This window comes from Loxodonta africana, chromosome 3 (assembly GCF_030014295.1).
Source record: "Loxodonta africana isolate mLoxAfr1 chromosome 3, mLoxAfr1.hap2, whole genome shotgun sequence".
Classification (NCBI taxonomy): Eukaryota; Metazoa; Chordata; class Mammalia; order Proboscidea; family Elephantidae; genus Loxodonta; species Loxodonta africana.
This window is the reverse complement of record NC_087344.1, coordinates 90806276-90829771: the sequence shown is the minus strand read 5'-3', so window position 1 is coordinate 90829771 and position 23496 is coordinate 90806276. Positions and strand designations below refer to the sequence as shown.

Below are 23496 nucleotides of genomic sequence, written 5' to 3'. Positions count from 1 at the left end.
AGGGGCTGACTATGGAACAGACCATTAATTGCTCATATGCAAGTTTAAGTTGAAACTGAAGAAAATCAGAGCCAAGTCCAGAACAGCCAAAGTACAGCCTTGAGTATATCCCACCTCAAGAATAGATTTGACAGTTTGTACACTAATTAATGACCGAAGACCAGATGACATCATACATGAAGAAAGCAAAAGGTCATTGAAAAGACAGGAAAGAAAGAAGAGACCAAGACGGATGTCAGAGGAGACTCTGAAACTTGCTCTGAAACGTCGAGCCCCTAAAGCAAAAGTAAGAAATGATGAAGTAAAAGAGCTGAACAGAAGATTTCAAAGGGCAGCTCGGGAAGACAAAGTAAAGTATTATGATGACATATGCAAAGACCTGGAAATAGAAAAACAAAAGGGAAGAACACGCTTGGCATTTCTCAAGCTGAAAGAACTGAAGAAAAAGTTCAAACCTCGAGTTGCAATAGCAAAGGATTCTATGGGGAAAATATTAAACAACACAGGAATCATCAAAAGAAGATGGAAGGGATATACAGTCATTATACCAAAAAGAATTAGTTGACATTCAACCATTTCATGAGGTGGCATATAATCAGGAACCAGTGGTATTGAAGGAAGAAGTCCAAGCTGCACTGAAGGTGCGGGCGAAAAACAAGGCTCCAGGAATTGACGGAATATCAATTGAGATGTTTCAACAAATGGATGTAGCGCCAGAAGTGCTCACTAGTCTACGCCAAGAAATTTAGAAGACAGCTACCTGGCCAACCGACTGGAAGAGATCCATATTTATGCCTATTCCCAAGAAAGGTGATCCAGAATGCAGAAACTATCGAACAATATCATTAATATCACATGCAAGCAAAATTTTGCTGAAGATCATTCAAAAATGGCTGCAGCAGTATATCAACAGGGAACTGCCAGAAATTGGGGCCAGATTCAGAAGAGGATGTGGAACCAGGGATATCATTGCTGATGTCAGATGGATCCTGGCTAAAAGCAGAGAATACCAGAAGGATGTTTACTTATCTGTGTTTTACTGACTATGCAAAGGCATTCGACTATGTGGATCATAACAAATTATGGATAATATTGCAAAGAATGGGAATTCCAGAATACTTAACTGTGCTCATGAGGAACCTATACATAGATCAAGAGGCAGTTGTTCCGACAGAACAAGGGGATACTGATTGGTTTAAAGTCAGGAAAGGTATGCATCAGGGTTTTATCTTTCACTGTATCTATTCAACCTGTATGATGAGCAAACAATCTGAGAAGCTGGACTATATGAACAGGGCAGCAGGATTGGAAGAAGACTCATTAACAACCTGTGTTATGCAGATCACGCAATCTTGCTTGCTGAAAGTCAAGAAGATTTGAAGCACTTACTGATGAAGATCAAAGACCACAGCCTTCAGTATGGACTGCACCTCAACATAAAGAAAACAAAAATCCTCACGACTGGACAAATAAGCCATATCATGATCAACAGAGAAAAAACTGAAGTTGTCATGGATTTCATTTTACTTGGATCCACAATCAACAGCCATGGCAGCAGCAGTCAAGAAATCAAAAGACGCACTCGATTCAGCAAATCTGCTGCAAAGGACTTCTTTAAGGCGTTGAAAAGCAAAGACATCACCTTGAAGTCAAAGATGGACCTGACCCAAGCCATGGTATTTTCAATTGTATCATATGCATGTGAAAGCTGGACAATGAATAAGGAAGACCAAAAAAGAACTTATGCCTTTGAATCGTGATGTTGGCAAAGAATACTGAATATACTATGGACTGCCAAAAGAACGAACAAATCTGTCTTGGAAGAAGTACAACCAGAATGTTCCTTAGAAGCAAGGATGGCATGACTGTGTCTTACGCACTTTGGATATGTCTCAGGAGGGATCAGTCCCTGGAGAAGGACATCATGCTTGGTAAAGTACCGGGTCAGCAGAAAAGAGGAACACCCACAATGGAATTGTCACAGTGGCTACAACAATGGACTCAAGCATAACAACAATCGTAAGGGTAATGCAGGACCAACAGTGTTTGATTCTGTGGTACAGGGTTGCTATGAGTTGGACTTGACTCTATGGCACCTAACAACAACAACAAATTATGGACATTTAGGTTTTCTATTTTCTACTATACAGAACTAACCAAGTTACAATGAATAGATAGATCTTTTTTTATGTTCCTGATGAAATACCAGCCCTCAACTCTCTCAAAATTCATCTGTTCATTGTTCAGCCTGTTATACTCCTGCATCTGAAAACAAACACAAGTCACATTTTTTTTTATTCACTAACCTATGCCTCTTTTGATCTAATTTCTTGAGAGCAGACGTCTGCTCTAAAATGGCTTTTACCACATAGGCACTTAACCTGCTGCAGTGATGAAAAGGAACAAAACATTTGATTCTCTCTTCATCATTGCCTCAAAATCCTAGAGGGCTCATCTTAGCCTATATCCAAATATATTATGAAATATTTGACTTGTAAAGCAATTCTTTAGGTAGTAATTATTAATTACAAAGCATAGCATCTAAAAACACTTGTAGGTTACAGACATTTTAAAATGAGGTCTTTTTTCTGATTATAAAAGTAAAACATGCTAACTTTAAAACAGTGTACATTATAAAAAATGTAAAGTATAATTTACTTTTTTCCTATATTAATGTGGTTAAAATCGTATATGTATACAAAGCTTTATAGCCCGGTTTTTTCACATAATAATTACATTGTATGTATTTTCCAATGTCATTAAATGTTTATAAATATCATAGTAGCAACTTTCAAAGTATTATCTCAGATGGAAAATAATTACAGCTTGAAATCCAGAAGGAAGTACTTATATCTTACCAGAAGTCCTAGGACTTTCTGTTGAATGGATGACTCAGTCGGGAAAGACTATAAAAAAGAAAGAGAAACCTATAACTAGTAAAGAACCAAATATAGTAAATAAATGCTTAATAAACCAATAAATGTCAAAACTGTAAACTAAATTCCCATTCTAACCTCTAGAACCCTCATGAAGAGTTCTAACCCTTGGTTTTCAATAAAGTGTCTGCATGTGGTTGGGGATTCATCTGTGAGGTTCCAAAGCGCACTCAATGTAAACTTCAAAGTAGTGTCCACGGAATTTTGATTGGTTTTCTGCTTCACTATTTGAAGAAGTTGCTGAAAGAAGAAAATAGAATTAAGTTCTCATGTTTTTGAATTGCAATAACCACAAATCCATGAGAAATGGTCTCACAGCTTAAAGCATTTCGTTTAAAGGTTTTTATAAGTACACCAAACAGACCCTTGGATTAGACTTTCTTCAAACAGGTAAAAAGTACACCCACTCTTCACTTATCCACGTGGTTTTTTAGGTTCCAAAGACCAGGTCATTAGGCGAAAATTGGCATTAGTGAAATACTTGCGATTTCCTGCCCCAGCCTCCCCTCTTCCCCTACCCCAACCCTCCCAGCGGGCGGCCACGGCCCCTCTGTACCTGCAGAGGTCATGAGCTTGCCCTCACTCTGCTCGCAGGAATCCGAATCCATGCTGCGGGCTGCTGGCCAGGCATCCTCAGCCGCCCGGCGTCCCAGCTCAGGCTCCGCGGTGCACTTGGTGCGAGAAGCGGGGCGGTCGGCTGGGTGGTGCCCAGTGGCCCTGCAGAGGTGAGTGCAGCCCTCCACCTGTGCCAGCTCCCAGTACCCACACACAAGGCGGGGACGAGGGGTAGGGGTGAAGCATGCCAGGAGAGAGGCAGAAGGAGAGAGGGGAAGAGCTAGCCGGTTGGAGCTAGAGCCCCCCGAGTTCCAGACTGGGGTTAAATACCCCGGGGCAGCGCACAATAGTCGGATAGCAGATTTTTTACTACTGTGTAAATGTGAAATGTCCATGATGAGACAGTCGATAAGTGAGGAGTAGGTGTATAGGGTCTTCATAAATATTTTATTATTTTGATCATACCAATAATCTAATCATCTCTAAATAACAATTAAAACCAAAATATTAAAAAAAAAATATTAAAAGCTTAGGATAACTATTTTACACAACTGGTCACAACATATTCTTATTTCAGATCCTGGGATTAAAAAGGTAGAGGGGAGAAGGGCATATGAAACTAACATTTATCAAGCATCAGCAAACTATATTCTATATTGTAGTATACAGTTAACCCCATTTGGCAGGAGAGGTAACTGAGTCTGAGAAATATTAAGTAACTTGATCATAGTCCTTCAACTTTGTAGGAGAGAGTAGAAATTGGAAGACCTATTCTAACTCCAAGTTTTCCTTAAGAAAAAAAGAAAGAATAAGCTACGTACACTTGTAAGAGAAAATCTATATTGGATGTAAAGAGGATAATAGTTCTGAAATTCTCTTTGTAAATTATTTCTATCGCAGCTTTTATCTAAGAAATTTAATGTTTAAAAGGTAATTCCATATTTCCACTTTTAGATTATACTTTTGGGGGTAAAAGAAAGCTCTGCTAAAACATATAAGAAAATATTAATGAATACTATTATTATTTTTTTTATTATTAAAGGTAATTCACAACACAGGAAAAAAATTTTAAGAAAAACATCTAAGTACAATTAGGTAACTTAATAGCGTAGTGGTCAAAAGCATGGCACCAGAATCGGGCTGGCTGCACTTAAATATCATCTGTGCCTCTGACTAGCTGTGTAACGTTGTTTACCTCTTTCTTTGTTTTCTCATTTGTAAATTGGAAGTGATAATTAAGAGCTCAAAAAAATGTATGTTAGCTTTCATCATCATCACTTCTTGTAGTTATTAGTGGATTCCAACTTATGGAACTCTAACACTAAATCAAAAAAAAAAAAAACATTTTACCAAGACCCCAAATTAAAATGTAGATTCTGATTCAGAATATCTGGGGTGGAATCATTAGCATCAGCTGGGAACCTATTAGAAATGCAAATTTCTCAGCAGGGGTTTGAACTGGAATGAACCTGTTTGAAGCCCTACTCACAGCAACCCCATATGTTACAGAGTAGAACTGCTCAGTAGGGCTTTCTTAACTGTAATTTTAATGGAAGCAAACTGCCAGGCCTTTTCTTCCGTGGCACTGCTGGGTGGGTTTGAATTGCCAACCTTTAGCTTAGCAGTCAAGTGCAAACTCACTGCACCACCTAGGGACCATTCATTATTACTACTACTACTAATCTCCGCTTAAGCTAAGCTTGATTTTCCCGACTCATAGTGACCCTACAGGACAGACTAGAACTGTCCCATAGAGTTTCCAAGGAGCACCTGGTGGATCTGAACTGCCGACCTTTTGGTTAGCAGCCGTAGCTCTTAACCATTATGCCACCAGAGTTTCACGAGTAGACTATTTCCTTAAAACCTTTTAATTTTTATACCTTTTTTTAGTCAAAATTACTGAGACACACATACAGCAATAAAAAGCCATTCCAAAATCTCGAATGTCCTTCCTGAAAACAGTAAAAATAAAACCAGCATCTTTTTATTTTGTGCTAGGTACTTAATGTATATTCCTTCAATTATATTTTTTTCTCCTTATTTAATCTTCATAACTGTATGAAGTATTTTTTATCACCTCCAAGAAAATTATTGGACTTGCCCAAAATTGCACAGCTAGTAAGTGATAGAATTGGAAATAAACCCAGATATGTCAGCTCTAGAATGTTTACTCTTTCCATTATACTACAGTCTTCTCTCTTTACAACATTCCTTTATCATTCAAACCTCTATTATTATGCTTATTAGACTGCATTACAACCATGTCTCTACAGCTATTTTCTCTACTATACTGTGAGTTTCTTATGGGAAGGAGTTACAGCTAATTCATTATAAACCCCCAGCATCTAGAAAGATGGCAGGTACCTGATCCTTTATAAATGAGTGCATGACTTCACTTTCTCATACATATATAATTTTTAAATCATACAAAAGCAGAATCTCTCATATGATTTTACCTTTTATTGTTACTGCTCAGATACCTCATGCCAGGATGGTGACAGGAAGCTAAGTGGATTTTATTTGCCTCCAGCCCTCCCTAAAATGCTGTTTATATTTACTCTCTTTAAGGTTTTTGTTTTTTTAACTTTTCACTAGCCATTACATATATTACTTCCTCAACTGAACTGTAAGCAAGCAAAGTCATATACCAGTTCTTTATTTTCTTCTCCAGAGCACCGAATACAATCTTATGCCTAGAGTAAGAACTCCACATTTGCTTCAAAAATAACAAAAATCATAGACTTTTAGAACTAGATAAGACCTTAAGGGTTATTTTTAGGTCTCAATGGTTCAAGTAACTTGTCTAAATTCACAAAGTGAGTTTTCAAGGTTAGATCCTAGGTTATCTGACTTCTAGTTCAGGGCTCTTTTCACTTTTGTGAACGAATAAAAACTATTTCTATGGGAAAAAAGAAAATAAGTTAATTTAGAAGTAACACCGTTTTTAAAAAAATACAAAATGTCAGAAGATACACGACACTGTCTAAAAACCACTCTCTAGTGGCCTGCTTAGAGAAGATAACAGACTTACCCTAACAATGAAGAGCTCAGCACCGAGCTGTGCAGTTTGCTCTGTAGAAAGCTGCAAGTAAGAAGACAAGGTAAATGTCCAAGAACTCATTCATTGTAACAGACTCCAATGTCAGACTAAAATCTCAGAGTGCCCTGGAACAGTGCCATATTGAATGTAGCCTGAATGGCAGACTCTCTCTGGTACAGAAATTTAGGGGAATATAGTAACTGTAATGGGAAACAGCTGTCTACAAAGAATTATCCAGCAAGAGTTCAGGTACCTTGGCAGCCAGGATGGAAATTATAGCAACTGCCATCCTTTGCATGTTTTGATCCTCGTGGTTGCAGAGCCACTGCATGACAAGCTTGGCTGCTTCAAACCTGAAAATACACAAAGGGTTTCAAGATTAATCCTGGTGCCCTGAGTGCAGTTTCAGAGCTCCAGCTGGGAACTGATACTACAATTTAGGAAGGAAGGTAAGAATGAAATGGAAAATCTCTCTGAACTGACAGAGAATAACAATTACACGGTATTTTGGAGATGGTGCCTTATTATTAATTCTGACAGCACTTTGTAAAGAAGCAGAATTTGGAAAACATGGTCAAAACTCTCTGTCTGGCATTTCATCTTCCAGAATTATAACATTTTTATACTATAGTAATAGTTTATGTATTCTGTGGTTCTTCATAATGCCCAACAGAAGAACATTCATTCATTCACAATTATTGTGTCCCTGCTTTGTGCTTGGTATTGTTCTTGGTGCTAGAGATAAAGCAGTGAACAAAACAGACAAAAGTCCTGACTCTCATTGAGCTTACATGCTAGTGGAGAAGACTGATAATAAATCAGATAAGCTAGTAAAAATACATGGTATGGTTAGTTACTGACACATGCTATGGAGAGAAAAAAAAATAAAGCAGGGAAAGGGGGTTATGAAATGTTGAAACTTTATATAAGGTTTCTATGGAAGGCCTCATCAAAGCTTTCAAGGAAGTAAGAGAACTGATCATGAGAATATCTAGGGAAAAAAGGCATTCCAAGCAGAGAGAATGGGAAGTATAACAGCCCTGAAGTGGGAGTGTGTCTAGAGGTTTTGAGAAACAGCATGGAAGCCAGTGAGGCCAGAGCAGAGAGAACACGGAGTAGTAAGAGATGAGGTCACAAGTAACAAGAGGGCCAGATCATGTAAGGCCTTAGTGAAGAATTGGCTTTCATTCTGAGTTAGATGTAAAGCCATTAGAGGATTTGGAGTACAGAAGTGACATGAACTGACATGTTTTAATTACTCTATCATTTGTTTTTAGAATAAGCTTTAGGGGATAAGGCCAAAAGCAGGGAGAACAGTTAAGAGGCTACTGCAATAGTTCAGCTGAGAAATACTTGGACTAAAGTGATAGAAGTGGGAGTGAAGAGAATGGTCAAATTCTGGATATAGTTTGAACACAGAGCTGGATTTGCCAAAAGACTAATTGTGGGATGTGAGATAAGGAGAAAAACAAAGGATGACACCACAAAATATAGCTGATTATTTTACCCATAGTTTCATCCTTTGAGACTCAGCTCAAATATCACTTCCTTTGAGAAGTTTTTCTTGATGAGTTTATCATTGCCTTCTCACTGCTGCTTACACTTTGTTTATATCTTTGTCAGAAAGCTGTGATTACCTGTAGACTCACCTGAATCCCCCATTGGCCTGTGAGCTCCCTGGAGAGAAGGGACCATATTGTACTTAGCCCTTTATATCAAGTACCCAACACAGTGCTCGACACGTAAATAATGCTTAATACACACTGGCTGAATGATTATATTGATGTTGGTTAATCCTCTGCAACTTCCTTCAAATTTACTACTACTTCCTTTCTATTCCGAAGGCCATCTCTAATGAGGCCCATTACTGGCATTCTGTTCTTCTGCAAGAGACTCCTAATTGGCCTCTTTGCTTTCAGTACTTTCCCTTCAATTTGTGCCTACATACTGGTAATAAATAAACCTGTCAAAGGACTTAGGTATAATGTCACTCCTGTACTCATAGCATTCTAATAAGACTCTGGCATGGCAATATACTTTCAAATCTTCTTTCCTGCCCACCTTACGCTCTCTGCAAAGGTGGACTACTCGCTAGTCCCCAAACATGTCCACAATTACAAAGCAGTATAGCCTAGTAGCTAAGAACACACATTCTTAAGTCAGTCCTGGATTTGAATTTTAGTTGTACCAAATATTAATGATAATAATAAAATAAGTTATTATCGACCGTGCATGTGTTCATGCAGTTTCCATAGCCTAAAACAATCAACCCAACCAGCTGCCATCTTCAAGGCAATACAGTATGATATAAAAAGTGCAGGCTCTGGACTTAAATCTCGACTCTGCTACTTACTACCCTAACACCTTGAGCAAATTACTAAACCTCTCTGTGCCTCCATTTCCTCATCCGTAAAATGAAGACTACAAGAGTAACAATTTCACAAGTTGTTGTGAGAAGTGAATAAACATATGTAAAACACTTAGCTCACTGCCTGGCCAACAGTGTTTCATACACGTTTATTATCTCAAGTGTCATTGCTAACATGAAGTGGTCATGGATTGAATTATGTCCCCCCAAAATATGTGTCAACTTGGCTGGGTCATGATTTCCAGTATTGTATGATTGTCTGGAAACCATGGTGGTGTAGTGGTTAAGTGCTACAGCTGCTAACCAAGAGGTCGGCAGATCAAATCCTCCAGGAGTTCCTTGGAAACTCTATGGGGCAGTTCTACTCTGTCCTATAGGGTTGCTATGAGTCGGAATTGACTTGACAGCAGTGGGTTTGGTTTTGTTTTGGTTAGGATTGTCTACCATTTTGTCATCTGATGTTATTTTCCTTACCCACCCCACTGTCTTAAGCCAATTTCTTTCAAGATGTAAAAGGGAGAAGCTAGCAGAGAGACACAGGAAGCTCAGACCACCAAGAAAGCAGCGCTAGTAGCAGAACGCTTCCTTTGACCTGAGGTTCCTGTGCTGAGATGCTCCCAGACCAAGGGAAGACTGATGACAAGGATCTTCCTCCAGAGTCAACAGAGAAAGAAAGCCTTCCCCTGGAGCCAGTGCCCTGAATTTAGACTTGTAGCCTACTGCACTGTGAGAGAATAAACTTCTCTTTGTTAAAGCCATCCAACTGTGGTATTTCTGTTATAGCAGCACTAGGTGGCTAAGACAGAAGTCTTTAATGATCACCAATCAGATAATATCTTTCCCTCCTGTTTGAGGACCCAATGCATTCTGCCAACACTTCTATGGGAAATTCTTTTTTATATTATATTCATTTAATCATTCATCTACCCATTCATTAAACATTCATTTAAGCACTAGAGACAAAGAGATGAACAATTACAGCCTGACCACAAAGGAGCACACATTCTAGCAAAGTGCACTGGCTAGATCAGAGTAAAAGAGCACATATTCTAGCAAAGTGCACTGGCTAGATCAGTGAGCTAGATCAGGTAAAATACTGCCTGCTGGCTGGCCTGTTTTATTGGGACATAGCCCAATCCATTTTTTTAAACATACTGTCTAGGGATGTTTTCCAGGTACAATGGCAGAGTTAAGTAGTTTCAACAGAGACTTTAAGGCCCACAAACCTGAAATATTTATGATTTGTCCCTTTAAGAAAAAGTCTGCCAACCTCTGGCTAGATAAGCATCTTTAGGAGAGGGACTATGTATCAGCATAGATGTTCAATATTTATTAAATTGCATCCTGAAGTCCTTTCTGAGTCAAATAAATATTTCCTGTAGCTTTACAGTTTGATATGATTTACAATAGTCAAATTCATTAAAAACTCTGCAATATGTAGTTATATTTTTATCCAAGCTATCTATTTCAAAGATTAAATGGAATGCCTCATTCCTCAGCCATGCCAGATAACAATGTATTGTTACCCAACTAAAAGTAAATCACAGTAAAACTGTTGTTTGAGAAATATACTTTTCATTAGATTGTGATGTGTAAACTTCCTTTTCAAAATACTATAATTAGAAAACTCTATTCTGAAATAGTAACATAAAAAACATCACCTTTTGAATAACTAGATGGTGCCTGGGTACTACTACCAACCATTTTGACCAGGGACACAATAGATGATCTCGGATAGAATGGGAAAAAATTGTAGAATGAAACTCAAATTCTTAACAAAAGGCCAGACTTACTGGACCTGCAGAGCCTAGAGGAACCCCCAAGACTATCACCCTGAGATAACCTTTAAGCTTCGAACTGAAGCCATTCCTGCGGGTCATCCTTCAGCTAAATAATACATTGGCTCATAAAATAAACACTATCATCTGTGAGTGCTATGCTCCTTTAAAAAAAAAAAATCTACCTGAGACCAAATGGTCAACATCTACCCTAAAGCAAAGATGGGGCGGGGGGGCGGGGGGGTGGAGGGGGTAGGGAAGCTAGGTTAATGGGAAACGGAACAACCAGAACAAAAATAATGAGAATGTTGACACAATGTGGAAAATGTAACCAGTGTCACTGAACAGTATGTATAAAAATTGTTAAAAGGGAGCCTAATTTGCTGTGTAAATTTTCACCAAAAATACAATTAAAAAAAAAACCACAAAAACGAAAAACCATTGCCTTTTTACCTTCCAAATCACAACATCTTAGAAAATTAAGACCCCTTTATACTTAATGGAATCCAGTTTTACGGCCTCCCTTAACCTCTGCTTTAAAAGTGTCCTCCATAATTGACTATCAAATAGTAAGTATAATACAGAAAAAAAACACCGAACCTAGAAGACCTGAGTCTTGCTAGCCTTGCAGCCACTAATTATATAATCATGGGCAAGACACTAAATATATGCCTCAATTTCCTCATCTTTCAAATGGGGATAATGATGCCCACATAGCCTAGCAAGTTGTACAGATATTCTGAAAACTGTAACCAATATAAATTCTTAAGCAAATGGCTATGCAAACAAGGGCCAATCTGCTATCATGAATGTCAAAGCAGTATATTAGAGATGTACATTTAGTATTCCGTAAGGCAACCCACAATACCATCCACCCGATTAATCTTACACCAGGGACATACTAACTGGTAAGAAGTGACCCAAGAAAGATTTTTAAAATTCAGTTTGCCCCATTTTAAATTCTAGGGCTATGACTTGCCTGTTAAATGGGACATCTTGAAGGATCCGGTCACTGCAAAGTGAAAGGAGGCAATTCTTCTGTAACTAAAAAATCAAAGGGAGAAAAACAACCTAAATAAAGTATCATTTTACTGTTATTTTTTTAAACAGAAGTAGCCTGTATAAAGGAAAAAAAAAAAGAGAAGAAGTAGCAAACTGATAAAGTACCAGTAACTTCTTATAACCTTTACTGTGCTCATCTACTGCTAAAAGACTGACTTACACTGGACCTGTATAAACTTACTTGCACATATTTTTTTCCCTGTCTTCCATTAGGTAAGAAACTTCACAGGCCAGGAAATTCCTGCTAATCTCCCTCCCTTCTGGCAGCCTATGAGAAGATAATCTTGTCTTTTGTGTGTTTTTGAGATGAGAGAATGGCAAAAGCAATGGCTGAAAATTATAGCTGGTTAACACACCAAACCAAGCCAAACCTGTTGCAGTTGAGCTTATTCCAAATTACAGCAATCCAACAGGACAGAGTAGAACTGTCCCATAGGGCTTCCAAGGAGCGCCTGGTGGATTCGAACTGCGGACCTTTTGGTTAGCAGCCATAACTCTCAATCACTGCACCACCATACAGTAGTATCAAAAAATTTAAGCCAGCCTGCTTTGAAGATAGCTTGACTCTAACCCATAGTACACAGGACTAGTCTTCTACACATTAGCCTCTAAATACAGAATAACTGATAGACTCGGCTCTATCTTTTAAATAAATTTCAAATCAGTACAATTAAACAAGAGTAAATGAGAATAGGAATCATCAATCAATACAGTGAAGGTACACCATCATAACAAAACGGTAAGTGACATTAGGCCCAGGAAGCAAAGTAAGAATTTTTAAGGTGTGGATAAAAAAAAAAAATAGGAAAAAAAAAGTTATATAGCATGCTACTAATTTTTTTGTGTTTGGAAAAATGGTCTTTTAATATTTTATAAAGCTTTCTGTGTACAGTTGGAAGATTTCCTATCTAAAAAAGAAAACTCATTATAAGAGAGTTCAATCATAGGCACAAAGCAAAACTCAGACTAATGATATATAAGCTACTCAAGGAGAAAAAAAAAGATAAAACCAATATCCTATCTTTTTCATCGGAGAGACAGACTATATATAATAAAAGGAATGGTACAGAAAAGACACGGTACTAGTAAATCCCAGGTGGATTATATTGAACAAGTAAGGTACACGTATAATTAATTAAGAAGGCGTCTCAGTAAGTTTTATATTCAGCAGAAGTAATCGAGGTGATAGGCTGGACTCTATGCCTGGGGATCCATCTACCTCCCTAGAAATCTGAATAGTCGTCTGCAAAATGTAGCCGAGCACCCTTCTCCCTATACCACCTTTCTCCCCCACTCTTCTCCCCAAACAGACATGTTCATTTGTATAGAATCCATGGAGATAAGAGAGATAATACAGCCATTTCTATTACCTCTGGTTGGAAAGCCCATTTTACCTCCTTTTTTTGCCTGGAAAAACCCTAATTTTCTTTCACAACTCCGCTCAGGGCAGATGTTACCTCTTTGAGGAAGCTTTCCTTATTTTCTCAATGCTCTTTCTGTGCTCCCAACAGTACTTATTTCTATCCTAGTACTTGCCACACTAGACTGCATTATGTACTCCTGTGTCTGAATTTGCAGAACTTAGCACAGGGACACATTGCTTGAATTCACTAAGGAGGTGCTAAGCTTAACTGGCTAAAATGGTAACAGAAGATAAATTTCACTGGACCTATGACTTATCACATCTGAAAACACCACAGGCAAATGCAGAAAAAACGAAGACATTTGCTATAGCCTTCGAGCTCTACTTAGCTAGAGTTTTGAATTTGGGGGGTTATAACTTGACAGCACTGGGTGTTTTTTTTTTTAGCCTGAAATATGCAAACATTCAAGGATTTTCTATTCTGGCCTTCACCAAATCTGGCTCCAAGCTGGATTTTGCTGGCCTCATCCCACACCACCCAACCTACCCTACATTCCAGTCACAGCAACTTGTCCTTTCTGGAATGCCCTGTACTTTCCTATAAGGTCCACTGCTTTTCTGCCTTTCTCTGCTTCTCTCCATGTGAGATCCTATTCATGTTTCCAAATCTGACCCAAATGTCATCTCCCCACTAAAGTCTTACCTGAGACCTTTGTCCGTACATCAATCTAGCTGGCTGGATTAATCACTCTCCTCTAGTTTCTGTGGCTTTTAGTTCAAATAACAGAAAAGAACTTACACAATAATTTACAGAATATGCAACTTTCTCACTAATCCGTGAGTTCCCAGGAGCTTATTTATTTTTTAAAATTTGAGTCATTTAAAAATCTTTTATTAAAGAATTTATACATACAGAAAAATATTTATAAAATGTATATAAGCCATGGGTGCTGCTTCTCAAACTTTAATGTGCATATAAATCACCTAGGGATCTTTATAAAAAGATTCAATAGGTCTGGGATAGATCTGAGATTCTGCATTTCTAACAACCTGCTAGGAGATGCCACTACAGCTGGTGAGCAGAACACACTTTGAGTAGCAAGGGTATAAGGAATAACAATGCAATGAATAGCTGTGTACTTACCACCCAGTTTAAGAACATCACCATCAGCATACCGTGTTTACCCCTCTCCATTCCCTACCATTTCCTCTCCTTTCAGAGGAGTCACCAGCCTGAATTTGTTTAACAGTCCCTTGCTTTTAAAAAAAAATTGTTTTTAACACATATTTGCATCCCTAAATATCACATAGTTTTGCAAGTTTTTGAAGTTTAAGTAAATGGAATCACACTGTATATACTCTTCGGAAATTTTTTATATTCAACTTGTTACTGAGCTTGACCTGGGTTTAGTTTGTAGTTGTAATTCATTTATCATTCACTGCCTTTAACTATTTCACTGTATGATGAAACCCAGGCTAAGGGACATTTGGTTGTTTCCAATTCGTTGTCATTACAAGCACTGCTATTATGAACATTTTTTTTAAAACAACAGCTTTATTGAGATATAATTCACATATCATACAATTCATCTATTGAAGTGTACAATTCAACGGCTTTTAGTATATTCACAGAATTGTGCAACCATCACCACCATCAATTTTAGAAATTTTTATCAGCCCAGAAGTAACTCATGTCCATAAGCAGTCATTTCCCACTCCTCCCTGCCCTGTTTCCTTATCTTATTTGTTTGCATTCTCTCTCAACTTTCCTCGGTCAATTTTGCCAAAGATTTGTCATTATTATTAAAACGTTCAAAAAACCAATTCTTGGCAAAGTTGATCCTCCCTTATTCAATGGTACCTTTATTTTCTATTTAATTAATTTTTAGTTTCATCTTTATTATTTCCATCTTACCTCTTGTTGTTTTTCTAAGCTTGCAGACTACATATAATACCCTTACACTAAGGTGTACCTTAGTGGTACTGGGAAGTGGTTCTGGGAAGGGGCGGGGTATCACAGCTTTATACAAGGGGTCTTTTATTAGATTCCACACTTTGAGTGGATGCTGGATTTTGTTTTCTGTCCACCTGGCTTCCAAATGCCATGAAAAACAAAGCCCAAAGTTCATCCAGTTTGGCAACTGCCCACAAGGAGGAAAGCTGGCTTTAATGATTCATTCACGATACTGATATCCCATTTTCAGTTGGTTTTGGACTCCTGAGTACGTTTTACTAACTTGCCAACTCACTATTGAATTTTAAAAGACTTAAAAAATAATTCAATCAGCATTTTAGATGTCATCATGAAAGCTGGATAGGTTATATAGTCTACCATACTTCTAGAAATGAAAAATCTTGCTCATCTTTGTATCCCTGCACTTGACAATGCCTGGCCCAGAGCAGATATTCTGTGCCTGTTTACTGAGATCATCACAACCTCAAGATCCAGGTGAAAAATAAGTTTTGTATGGTTTGCACTTTTTCCCCCAATGTCTGGATTTAAACACTTTCAGGCAGTGAATGCATTCTTTAGCTTCCTACTTCTCTGTTGTCCTACACCTAGCTATACCACAAATTTATTACCTTATAGCCTCCTTAGGCATTCGAACTTCCCTTTCTGGTCTACTCAATTGGAACTGAATGTAAGTATGGAAGGAAGACATGGATAGAAAGAGACACTAAAAGGGCTATTTGAATCTGAATTCCCTTATGATTACCTGCTGGTGGTTTGGAAAATGTTCCATGGCTTTGAGGAGCAAATGAGTCACATCAGCCAGGAGTCGCACAGGCATTCCTATAGCAAGATCTTGCTTAGTTAAGTTAAACACACAGGCGCTTGCAGCCAGTTGCACGGGCAAATTCATAGGGTGGTTTCTCATCCCAGTAACCACGAGCTGGGGGGGCGGGGAAAAAGAGTCCTCTTAATCCACTTTATAAATACAAATCCTTTTCATATAGCAACATTACTTTGTTGGTCTATAAAAATTTCACAGATGTCTTAAGTGTCTTTCTCAACCTCAAGTGCAAAAAGCTCAGGACATAGCAGTTACAAGTACTTAGTTCCTGTCCACCTGGTCAAGGCAGGTGTTAATTTACTCATGTCCAGAGATTTTCTGCAAGGCTAATGAATCATTTCTGTATAGATAACTCAACTTTGTATTTCCAAGACAGAATACAGTACCTGTTATATGGTAAGTACCGACTAAATTCTTAGTGAATTTTATAGAGAAAACGAGTGGCAAACTTCACTCTCAAATCCCAACCTTTAGTTCCTTGAGGATACTGCTGAAGTTAGAGTGCAATCCTGATTTACTCTCCCTGGTTCTAGGTATTTCTCACCTTTCCCCCTCTCCTCAAGCTCCCAACAAACCCTCTTCATTCCTCACTCTCAGTTGAGAACTTTGTTTCCAACTACACTGAGAAAACTGAAGCAATTAGAAAAGAACTTTGGACTGTCACCACCACATTTACCCACTTACCAGCAAATCCACCTACACACGCCACTTTCCTCCTTCTTACCATAAATGAGCTTTCTGGGCTCCTCTCTAAAGCTAATTCCTCTGCTTAGACACTAGATCCTTCCCTTCTTGTCTGCTCAAGGACATCATTTCAGTCATTCTCCCCCTTACACCTCATCAACTTTCTGTTCTACACTGGATCATTCTTATCAGCATACAAAAAAAGCTACTATTTCTGCCATTGCAAAAAAAAAAAAACCTTCTTTTGATTCCACTTTCTTTGCTAACTACCACCTTTTTCTCTGCTCCTCTTTGCAGCAAAACTCCTGAAAAATAATTGCCTATACTTTAGTTTTTTCTCCCTCCATTCTCCCTTAAACCCATTCCAAACAGGTTTTACACCCACTACCACAAGATCACAAATTACTTCCATTTTGCTAAATCCAATGGTCCTCATCTCACTTGATCGATACATCAGCAGCACTTGATACAGTTGTTCATTCCCTCCTCCCCGATACATTTTCTTCACTTGGCTCTCATTCCATGACAGTTCAAACCCACCAATGGCTCTGTGGGAGAAAAGACCTGGTGATCTGCTCCCATAAAGATTACAGCCTAAGAAACCCTATGGGGCACTTCCACTCTGTTATATAGGGTTACTACGAGTCAAAATTGACTCCACAACTCCTAACAACAACACTTCACTGATTTGATATTCCTTCTACCTTACTGGAGACTCCTCCTCAGTCTCCTTTGCTATTTTCTGCTCCTCCCCTGACCTCTTAATGTTGATTTGTTCCAGGGCTCAACTGTTTGACCTTCTCTCTTCTGTATCTATATTTACTCCCTCCAGGATTTCATCCAGTGCTATGGCTTTAAATTCTATCTGTATATGGATGGCTTTTAAATTCAAATTTGCAGCTCAAATCTCTCTCTTGAATGTTAGAATCATCTATCCAGTTGTATACTTGACCTTTCTATGTGAACGTTTGATAGACATCTCAAATTCCATGTTCAAAACTGAACTCTGTATCTTCCTCTGCCTTACTCGTCACAGGTAATGATAACTACTCTTCCAGTGCTCAGGCTAAAAATTTGGGGGCATTCGTTAATTATTCTTTTTTACCTCTAATATCTGATCCTTAAGAGAATACTATTAGCTCTTCATTCAAAATACATCCAGTATCTGATCACTTTTCACCATCTCTACTACTACCACTTTAATGAGAGGCGCCATCAGCTCTTACCTGCCCTGCTAACAGGTCTCTCTGCTTCTACCATTGTCCCCCCTATAATATACTCTAAAAGCAGTAGTCAGGGAGATCTATTCAAAATAATCAGATCACGTCACTTCTCTGTTCAAAACCTTCCAATGACTTATAAAGCCCTATATAATCTGGACTACTTTTATCTCTTTGATCTCATCTACTATCCCCCTGCTCTTGCCACTCCAGTCATAGTGGTGTCCTTTCCCTCCTGCCTTCAGGCCTTTGCTAGATCTTCAAGTATTTCTCACCTTTCCCCCTCTCCTCAAGCTCCCAACAAACCCTCCTCATTCCTCACTCTCAGTTGAAGACTTTGTTTCCAAGTACACTGAGAAAATTGAAGCAATTAGAAAAGAACTTCAGACTGTCACCACCCCATATGGCTATTTACATTTTCATTTAGATCAATCAAAATTAAACAAAATTGAAAATTTAGTCCCCCAGTCCCACTAGCCACATTTCAACTGCTCAACAGCTATATGTGGCTAGCGGCTACTATATTGGACAGCACAGACATAGTCACAGAAAGTTCTGTTAGAAAGCACTGCTCTAGGTATTGCCTCTGCCTGGATCACTCTTCCTCCAAACAGCCACTTGACTGGCTCCCTCACCTCCCTCTAGTCTTTGCTCACATTTCACTCTCTCCGTGAGACTTACTCTGATCATCTATTTAATACTGCAATCTCCTCCCCATCCTCATTTTCCAGGTTCCCCTTACCCTGATTGACTTTTTATTGTTTTCATAACTCACCGCCTTGCTGTTGTTAGGTACTGTCGAGTTGGTTCCAACTCATAGCAACCCTATGTACAACAGAACGAAACATTGCCCGGTCCTGTGTCATCTTTATACTTGTTGTAATGCTTGAGCCCATTGCTGCAGCATTTGTGTCAGTCCATCTCACTAAAGGTCTTCCTCTTATTCACTCTCTATTTTACCAAGCATGATGTCCTTCTCCAAGGACTGGTCCCTCCTGATAACACGTCCAAAGTATGTGAGATGAAGTCTTGTCATCCTTGCTTCTAAGAAGCATTCTCGCTGTACTTCTTCCAAGATATATTTGTTCCTTCTTTTGGCTGTCCATGGTATATTCAATATTCTTTGCAAACACCATAATTCAAAGCCATCAATTCTTCTTCAGTCTTCCTTATTCACAGTCCAGCTTTCACATGCATATGAGGCGACTGAAAACACCGTGGCTTGGGCCAGGTGCACCTTAGTCTTCAAGGTGACATCTTTGCTTTTGAATACTTTAAAGAGGTCTTTTGCAGCAGATTTGCCCAATGCAACGCCTTGTTTGAGTTCTTGACTGCTGCTTCCATGGGTGTTATTTATGGATCAAAGTAAAATGAAATCCTTGACAACTTCAATTCTTTTCTCTGTTTATCATCACCTTACAAACTACTAATTTTTTTTTATGTTGTTATTTTTACTTATTTATTTATGTCTTAATGCAAATGTAAGTTTCTTGAAGGCGGGCATCTTTGTTTACTGATGTAACCAAAACACTTAATACAAGGGCCTGCAAAATAGTTGGTGCTCATCAAATATTTGCTGAATGAAATGAATGAGTAAATATTTCAGGTCAGAAGTCCCAACAAGGACTAGAGGTCTAATCTTTAGTTGCTCAGGTTCACAGTAACCAAAACAAAAAAAGACAATCCACAGACACATCAAGTATGTGTCTGGTATGTATACAGAGTTAGAAGTGTTAGGGGTAACATTCTAGGGACTGAAGTGATACTGGTTCCCAATGAATCACTCCAGTCTCAAAATTTAAGATACCTGGGAGGTTAAATCAATTGTGGCCCTGCCACTGACTTACTGTTTCTTAACTTCACAGATGCTCAGTTACACAATCTGTAAAACAGGAGATAAAACCTATCCCTTGGGATTGTTGTGCCCACTAAACCAAAAAAAAAATCCAAACCCAGTGCTGTTGAGTTGATTCCGACTCACAGTGCCCACTAAATGAGGTACCAAATATAATATAGCTCCATATTCAATGTTTCGAAATTGAATGTGTGTGAGAATTATGTTGTACAGATTCCTGCATCCCATTCAGCCCTATTGAATCTAAGTTTCTTACAGTGGTGTCCACAAATATGTTTTTTAAAATAGGCATATCACAGACTCCTGGCGGTGATGGAACACACTTTGACAAACACTACCCTAAACGGTCAACAAAATTAAGAATCCTTTTTTGTCCTTTAGAAGCTGTCTTTGTTAAAACTCTTAACTAGGAAATAACAAGCATCAGTTACAAAAGCACAGGGGATTCATAAGCAGCACTGAAACTGCCTTACGGAATTCTGATTTTGTATTTCTAAAAAGAGATACTGTGGGAAGCAATGTTGTCGTTAGGTGCCATCGAGTGGATTCCAACTCATAGCAACCCTATGTTCAACAGAACGAAACACTGCCTGATCCTACGCCATCCTCACAATTATTGCTATGTTTGAGCCCATCGTTGAAGCCACTGTGTGAATTTGTCTCATTGAGAGTCTTCTTTTTCACTGAACTACTTTACCAAGCATGATGTCCTTCTCAGGGACTGGTCCCTCCTGAAAACACGTCCAAAGTACGTGAGATGAAGTCTCACCATCCTCACTTCTAATGAGTGTTCTGGCTGTACTTCTTCCAAGACAGATTTGTTCATTCTTCTGGAAGTCTGTGATAGATTGAATATTCTTTGCCAACACCATAATTCAAAGGCACCAATTCTTCTTCAATCTTTATAATTCATTGTCCAGTTTTCATATGCATATGAGGCGACTGAAAATACCATGGCTTGGGCCAGGCACACTTTAGTCCTCAAAGTGACATCTTTGGTTTTCAACACTTTCAAGAGCAGATTTGTCCACTGCAATACATTGTTTCATTTCTTGATTGGTGCTTCCATGGATATTGATTCTGACAATGTTCTGCTCTTATTCATAAGGCTTTCACTGGCCAGTTTTTTTTTTTTTTACAAGTGTATTGCCAGGTCCTTCCTCCTGGTCTGTCTTAGTCTGGAAGCTCCCCTGAAACCCGTCCATCATGTGTGACCCTGCTGGTATGCGAAATATCAGTGGCATAGCTTCCAGCCCCACAGCAATATGCAATCCACCACAGTACAACAAATGGACAGACGAGTGGTGGTGGGAAGCAATTCAGGGTTAATATAAAATGCAGTGTTCTGATTCCAGTCATATACTTCCATTTTCTTCTACACCTGGTAAGAAAATATCAGACTACATAGTCACTGGTTTTAGGTAGTTAAATATGCACTGAAAGGCATTTATATTACTTCATAAGAGTACTATAAAACTTTAATAACACTCCTGCAATTATCTTCTCTCTTCTTCATTTATGGCTAATAACTGAAATCCTACATCATCAACCCCACTATAAACAAAAATTAAAGAATAAATGCAAATTTTCACCAAATCTTCACAAAGTCATCATGTACCCAGGGAAAGAATTTTTAAAATGTCGTATCCACTTTCTTATTCTTACCTTTAAAATTTCTGGCTTTGTTTTTTCCATCACGTGAGTCAGGCTAAAAAGGTGGAAGAGAGCTTCTCGGACAAAGAATGCCCGCTCACTATACCGCTTCAATGCTTCTGCAATCTGAGTTTCGTTTGCTTCTCCAGATACCTTTGAACATAACCAAAAGAATGGCCTTTAGGATTCTTTTCAGCCCTCTAACTTTCTCTATCCGAACATCGTTTGTATAGATGACTTCTGGGACAGCTATGTAAGGTTTGAAACAAATGGGAATGATTACTTTGCAACTAATCAAGAACAGTTATCCTAAGGATGATAGTAAACAAAGAGACGTATATTATATAAGCTCAGACTCCAGTATAATAGATACCATATATGAATATATCATGGACTGCCAAAAGAACAAATAAATCTGCACTGGAAGAAGTACACCTAGAACGCTCATTAGAAGTCATGACGGTGAGGCCTCATCTCACATACTTTGGACGTGTTATCAGGAGGGATCAGTCCCCGCAGAAGGACATTATGCTTGGTAAAGTCGACCCTCAACGAGACGGACTGACACAGTGGCTACGACAATGGGCTTAAACATAACACGATTGTGGGGATGGCGTAGGACCAGGCAGTATTTCGTTCTGTTTGTACATAGGGTTGCTATGAGTTGGAACCGACTTGAAGGCACCTAATAACGCACTCCAGTGTAAGCCTCTGGGTAAAATTTTCTACATTGCACCTAAAATAAATCTCATGATATTCAACACTATTTATAAAGCCTTAACATATGATTTATGCCCCTATCTGCCTCTTATGGTAAACCTCTCACCTTAGCTACACTGGCCTTTTTTTCTGATCTTTTGACAAACTATCTTCTCCCAACAAAAGGTCATAGCATACAATGTTTTCTCTGCCTGGAACCTTCTTCCTCTCTCTCTTTGCCTGATTAATTTCTACTCATCCTTCCTAATTCAAATTAAATGACATTTTCTTAGGGAGGCCTTTCCTGGCCCACTAATCTAAATCAGGCCTCCATGAAACATCTCTTTAATAACAATTATAACCTCCCACTAGACTAACTGATTCACCAATGTATCCCAACACCTTGCATTATACTTAGCTCAGAATAACCACTCAATAAATACTCATCAAATATATATATATAAATTCATTTCCCCAGATTTATCAAGCTTCCATTCAACACCAAGAGGTTCTGTTCAAAATTAAAGTCTAGAGGTTGGGCCAAGATGGCAGAATAGTCAGATGCTTCCAGTGATCCCTCTTACAACAAAGACCCGAAGAAACATGTGAAACAATAATATTTATGACAAGCTAGGAGCCCTGAACATCAAAGGCAAAGTTAGAAAACAGACTCAACAGCAGGGGGAGGAAGAGACGGTTCAGAAGCGGAGAGGAGTGGCTGGACCTGGATCGCAGGGAACCCGGAGGCACCATTCCCTGGAGCGACCAGGGCAGGCTGTGGTAGCATTGCTGATGCAGTTTCCTCAGGAAGAGCCAGCCAGCCACACAGCCTACTCACACCTCCGGAACCAGAGAAGAATGCCGCTCTCACCAAAAGCTAAGTTCTTGTGTATATTTTACTGTGCCCCTAGGCCCCCAAGCTGACTTCAGTGACTGTCAATTTCTGTGGGCCTGAGATAGGCCCTGCAGAGTGCCCTGAGCCATTCTTCCGGCCTTGGAGAAGGAATAAATTCACAATTGGGGGAAAAGATAATCTGCCAGCTCCACTAAACTAGGGAGCTCAGGATAAAAGTGGCTCCTGTCCAGGCATAAAGGGTCCATGGCCTTGGAATACCTTTCCCCCCCGAATGGTCCTGTGTGGGCTTATTTCAGGAGAATAGGCCCTTGTTGGCAGACTACAACTGTTTCAGCTGTGCAGTGGAGAGATGGGTATTTGATGTTTGACACTGCTTTGCCTATTAAACACAGTCCTCACCTACCCATATCAGGGGCCTAAGGACTGGTGGCTCCACCCACATCACCTAGCCACCCGTGACAGGGGTCTAAGGATAACTGGTACCTCCCAGTCCTTACGACCAAAGCACTGGGTGCCCATGGTCTGTCTGCAGGACCAGCCCACCTGTACACTCTAGGGAACAAGGATATGCTTTCCTCACAGACAGCTGGGAAATGGTTTTCAGCCCCCTGCCTTGTTCAGAGCGTGACCCC

At 39.1% G+C, this 23496-nt stretch overlaps 1 protein-coding gene across 2 annotated transcripts in view; it reads right to left on the bottom strand.

Moving 5' to 3' along the window:
• ZYG11B (zyg-11 family member B, cell cycle regulator) overlaps positions 1-23496 on the bottom strand; it is a 130235-nt gene that overhangs the window by 30808 nt on the left and 75931 nt on the right. For both annotated transcript variants that reach the window (XM_010591274.3, XM_010591273.3), the window contains exons 4-10: positions 21322-21462; positions 15820-15996; positions 11657-11721; positions 6785-6884; positions 6523-6573; positions 3015-3176; positions 2859-2906 (exon numbers count right to left, since the gene is read on the bottom strand). In XM_010591274.3, the coding sequence (XP_010589576.1) occupies positions 2859-2906; positions 3015-3176; positions 6523-6573; positions 6785-6884; positions 11657-11721; positions 15820-15996; positions 21322-21462 (744 nt within the window). The remainder of the gene's footprint in view (positions 1-2858; positions 2907-3014; positions 3177-6522; positions 6574-6784; positions 6885-11656; positions 11722-15819; positions 15997-21321; positions 21463-23496) is intronic.